Source organism: Myotis brandtii, unplaced genomic scaffold, assembly GCF_000412655.1.
Source record: "Myotis brandtii unplaced genomic scaffold, ASM41265v1 scaffold236, whole genome shotgun sequence".
In the NCBI taxonomy this organism is placed as follows: domain Eukaryota; kingdom Metazoa; phylum Chordata; class Mammalia; order Chiroptera; family Vespertilionidae; genus Myotis; species Myotis brandtii.
The window spans coordinates 1,175,771-1,180,399 of record NW_005358901.1 but is presented as its reverse complement, the minus strand read 5'-3'; the positions used below and the strand labels follow the sequence as shown (position 1 = coordinate 1,180,399).

Sequence of the window (4,629 nt, the reverse complement as noted above, 5' to 3'; positions counted from 1 at the left end):
ATATATTTTATTGATTTTTTAGAGAGGAAGAGAGAGAGATAGAGAGCTAGAAACATCGATGAGAGAGAAACATCGATCAGCTGCCTCCTGCACATCTCCCACTGGGGTTGTGCCCACAACCCAGGTACATGCCCTTGACTGGAATCGAACCCGGGACCTTTCAGTCCGCAGGCCAACGCTCTATCCACTGAGCCTGGAGTGGGGGTGTGGGGCACAGCCAGAAACCCCCACCCCTGACCTGCTATCATTCACACCTGGCCTCAGGTTGCCTTGTCCTTGTGAGCCAAGTCCCACGAACATGAAAATATAACCTTTTTAAATTAAGAAGGACCACCACCCTAGTCAGTTTGCTCAGTGGTTAGATAGTTGGCCAGTGGACTGGAGGGTCGCCGGTTTGATTCCAGTCAAGGGCATACTTGTAACTACTCGGTTTCGCTTTGGACTGGATCCCCAGCACAGTTGGGACGCATGCGGGAAGCAACCAATCAACGTGTCTCTCTCACATTGATCTCTCTCTCTCTCTCTCTCTCTCTCTCTTTCTCCCCCCCTCCCTCCCTTCCACTCTTTCTGAAACCAATGGAAAAAATATCCTCAGGTGAGGATTAAACAAACAAACGACAACAATAAAAAGAAAACTGAATAACAGATCAGAATGCACTCCTGCCCCACCCCAGGCAGGTGCATGAGTCTCCCTGTGCCTCCATTTGCCCCTCTGTAGCAATCAGGAGTACATAATGAATTTTGCCTAAATTATATTTGCCTTTATAGCAGCACAGTTGTAAAATGTAATTTTTAAAATACAGTATTTTTTCATGGAAGAGGCCCACGAGACAAACGTTCCTAAGACCCTGGAAATGAATTGTGTGGCTCTGCTTAACCTATTTTGCAGGGGGGAAACTTTCAGCCAGGGTCCAGTTTGGGATACGTATGAGCTCCGTGTAGTCCACCCAGGAAGCTAGGAATTTCCGTGGGGTGCGCGCGCCATCTGCCGGGAACCTGCGGAGCTGCAGTTTCGGGGCAGGACTGGCGCCATCACCCGCGGCTCCCGTCTGGGGCCGCTAGATGGCGCTGCATCGCCTGAAAACCAGTTTGCTGGGTCAGATGGGGAAACAGGCCCGCTGAATTTTTTTCTCATATGTAACATAGCGCCTTCTGGATGCTCCATGGTGGAGTTGCTAGGTAAAATGCAGTACTGAGCCTAGCTGGTTTGGCTCAGTGGATAGAGCATCAGCCTGCGAACTGAAAGGTCCCAGGTTCGATTCTGGTCAAGGGCACATGCCCAGGTTGTGGGCTCGATCCCCAGTGGGGGACTTGCAGGAGGCAGCCGATCCATGATTCTCTCTCATCATGGATATTTCTATCTCTCTCTCCCTCTTCCTTCCTCTCTGAAATCCATGAAAATATATATTTTTAAAAATGCAGTACTGGGCCCTAACCAATTTGGCTCAGTGGATAGAGCGTCGGCCTGTAGTCTGAAGGGTCCCAGGTACAAGTCCAGGCTCGATCCCAATCAAGGGCACATGCCCGGGTTGCTGGCTCGATCCCCAGTAAGGGGCATGCAGGAGGCAGCTCTTTCATTGATATTTCTATCTCTCTTTCCCTCTCCCTTCCTGAGATGAGTCTCCCTGTGCCTCCATCTGCCCCTCTGTAGCAATCAGGAGTACATAATGAATTTTGCCTAAATTATATTTGCCTTTATAGCAGCACAGTTGTAAAATGTAATTTTTAAAATACAGTATTTTTTCATGGAAGAGGCCCACGAGACAAACGTTCCTAAGACCCTGGAAATGAATTGTGTGGCTCTGCTTAACCTATTTTGCAGGGGGGAAACTTTCAGCCAGGGTCCAGTTTGGGATACGTATGAGCTCCGTGTAGTCCACCCAGGAAGCTAGGAATTTCCGTGGGGTGAGCGCGCCACCTGCCGGGAACCTGCGGAGCTGCAGTCTCGGGGCAGGACTAGCGCCGTCACCCGCGGCTCCCGTCTGGGGCCGCTAGATGGCGCTGCATCGCCTGAAAACCAGTTTGCTGGGTCAGATGGGGAAACAGGCCCGCTGAATTTTTTTCTCATATGTAACATAGCGCCTTCTGGATGCTCCATGGTGGAGTTGCTAGGTAAAATGCAGTACTGAGCCTAGCTGGTTTGGCTCAGTGGATAGAGCATCAGCCCGCGAACTGAAAGGTCCCAGGTTCGATTCTGGTCAAGGGCGCATGCCCAGGTTGTGGGCTCAATCCCCAGTGGGGGACTTGCAGGAGGCAGCCGATCCATGATTCTCTGTCATCATGGATGTTTCTATCTCTCTCTCCCTCTTCCTTCCTCTCTGAAATCCATGAAAATATATATTTTTAAAAATGCAGTACTGGGCCCTAACCAATTTGGCTCAGTGGATAGAGCGTCGGCCTGTAGTCTGAAGGGTCCCAGGTACAAGTCCAGGCTCGATCCCAATCAACACATGCCCGGGTTGCTGGCTCGATCCCCAGTAAGGGGCATGCAGGAGGCAGCTCTTTCATTGATATTTCTATCTCTCTTTCCCTCTCCCTTCCTGAGATCAATAAAATATACTTTAAAATAAATAAAATACAGCACTGGTTTTAAATTTGAATATCATATAAACGACGAATAATTTTAGGTATATCCCAAATATTGCACGGGATATACTTATGCTAAAAAATTCTTTTTCATTGTTTATCTGAACTTGAAATTAACCCCTCTTCCTACCCACCCAGACCCCTGGGGCTACCGTGGCCCTGGGCTCATCCTACCCCTCCCAGATGGTCTGTACTGTCCTATGACTGGTCCTGGCAGCCCAAAGGATAAGAAGACTAGTCACAATAATTAAATAACACATTGAAAGCCATCGCCACATACCTTGGATCATATTCCTCCCTGCTGAGAAGCTTCCCATGACTCCCATAAACCTGGGGAACAACCCAACTCACCCCTGCTGTTTGCAAGGTCCCCCCACTTCTCCCTCCTCTATCTCCCTTCCTCAGGGACTGAGGTCTCTGGTCTCGAATGTTGGGGTAGGGTCTTATGCAGCCCATCTCCTAAAGCACATAGCATTGCCATCTTCTCGGGGGCATTCCCCCAAGTTGCCCCCCATTTTGCAGGCCCAGGGGAGCTGCCCCCTCTCCAGGGCCCAAGTCCTGCTCACCCCTTGCAGGATCCCAACCTCTAGTCCCAGGGCTGCCTGTAGTCTAATGGCAGCAGGTAGCAGGGAGGCCTCCACCTTTAGGCTATTAAACATCCAGCAGCTGTTACACCCGCCCCCCCCCCCCCAACAAACACCTGAGGGAGGGGCCCAGAAGTCTGCCTGGGGAGGGGGAGTTTAGAGACCCAGGTTAGCTGGGGAAGGAAGCCATCCATAAAGGGCCAGGCCCCAGCTCAGTCTCCAAAGTGCAGGGGAGCCCCCTCCACACCCAGAAAGAGTCAAACGGATCAGAATGCACTCCTGCCCCACCCCAGGCAGGTGCATGAGCCTCTCTGTGCCTCCATTACCCCCTCTGTACAATGGGTCAATATTAATTCATTCCTTGCACAGTAATTTTGGGGACTGTATTTCCCTCTGTTATAAGGTCCCTTCCAGCCCCACCTCCCTGTAGGGATTTCTCAAATCCACCAGACATACCCTGTATCGGGGCCTTTGCACTGGCTGTGCCCTCCATCTGGTGTGCTCTTCCCCCACCTCTGAGTTCAGTTCACATTCCTTGGCCTCACCTCTTCCAGGAAGCTTTCCTGGACTCGTTCTAGTTACTTACAATGGGCACACATTTTCCCTTCATAACCCTTTCCACTACTATCACACTGCATCTCTCTAGGTAGGTTGCCACTTAGTAACCCTGTTGCCCGAGAGACAGGGGAACCTACTGGTGGAAGCAGGGCTGTTCACTGCCACTGTGCGGCCCAGTCCCTACCACAGGGGCTGGCACACAGAAGGGGCTCGAAAAACAGCGTCCATCTGAATGGATGTGAAGATAAGCTCAGGGCACACCCTGCATCTGCAGTTTTAAAATGATTCCTCTTTCTGAATGTCCCTTTCCATCCATTCACTTCATTTAAAAACCTTTTTTTAAATACTAGGTGTACCGGTTAATAATGCGGATTTTTTTTCAATAGCTGGAGTTACACATATGTTGATACATATGCGATTTGATATGTATGCTATTTTGTTGTATTGCTCCTTCAGATTGCCACTTGCTCCGATCGATGGCACATGCACTTTCTGAGCAGCACTTCAAAACATACAAAGAAGTGGAAAATTGGGTCTCTGAATGGTCTGCCTCAAAACAAGAAAAGTTCTATTGGGACTGTATCCACAAATTACCTGAGAGATGGGGGAAATGTGTAGCTAGCGATGGACATTACTTTGAATAAAGCACTTTTGGTGTTTCTCTTGAAATTATCGTGTTTTCTTTGATCACAAAATCCGCATTATTACGGTTAATAATTCGAATTATTAACTGGTTAATGCAAATTAACTATTAACCGGTTAAAAATTCGGATTAATTATTAACCGGTTAATAGTGCAGATTAACTATTAACCGGTTAATAATATGGATTAACTATTAATAAGAAAACACGATAATTTCAAGAGAAACATCAAAAGTGCTTTATTCAAAGTAATGTCCATC

At 48.6% G+C, this 4,629-nt stretch overlaps 1 protein-coding gene across 1 annotated transcript in view; it reads right to left on the bottom strand.

The window, feature by feature from the left end:
* Positions 1–1,991: 1,991 nt before the first annotated feature.
* The window catches only part of KISS1R (KISS1 receptor), a 14,310-nt gene continuing 11,672 nt past the window's right edge, over positions 1,992–4,629 (bottom strand). Inside the window, 1 exon segment of the mRNA XM_014540058.1 lies at positions 1,992–2,010. Coding sequence (XP_014395544.1) covers positions 1,992–2,010 — 19 coding nt within the window.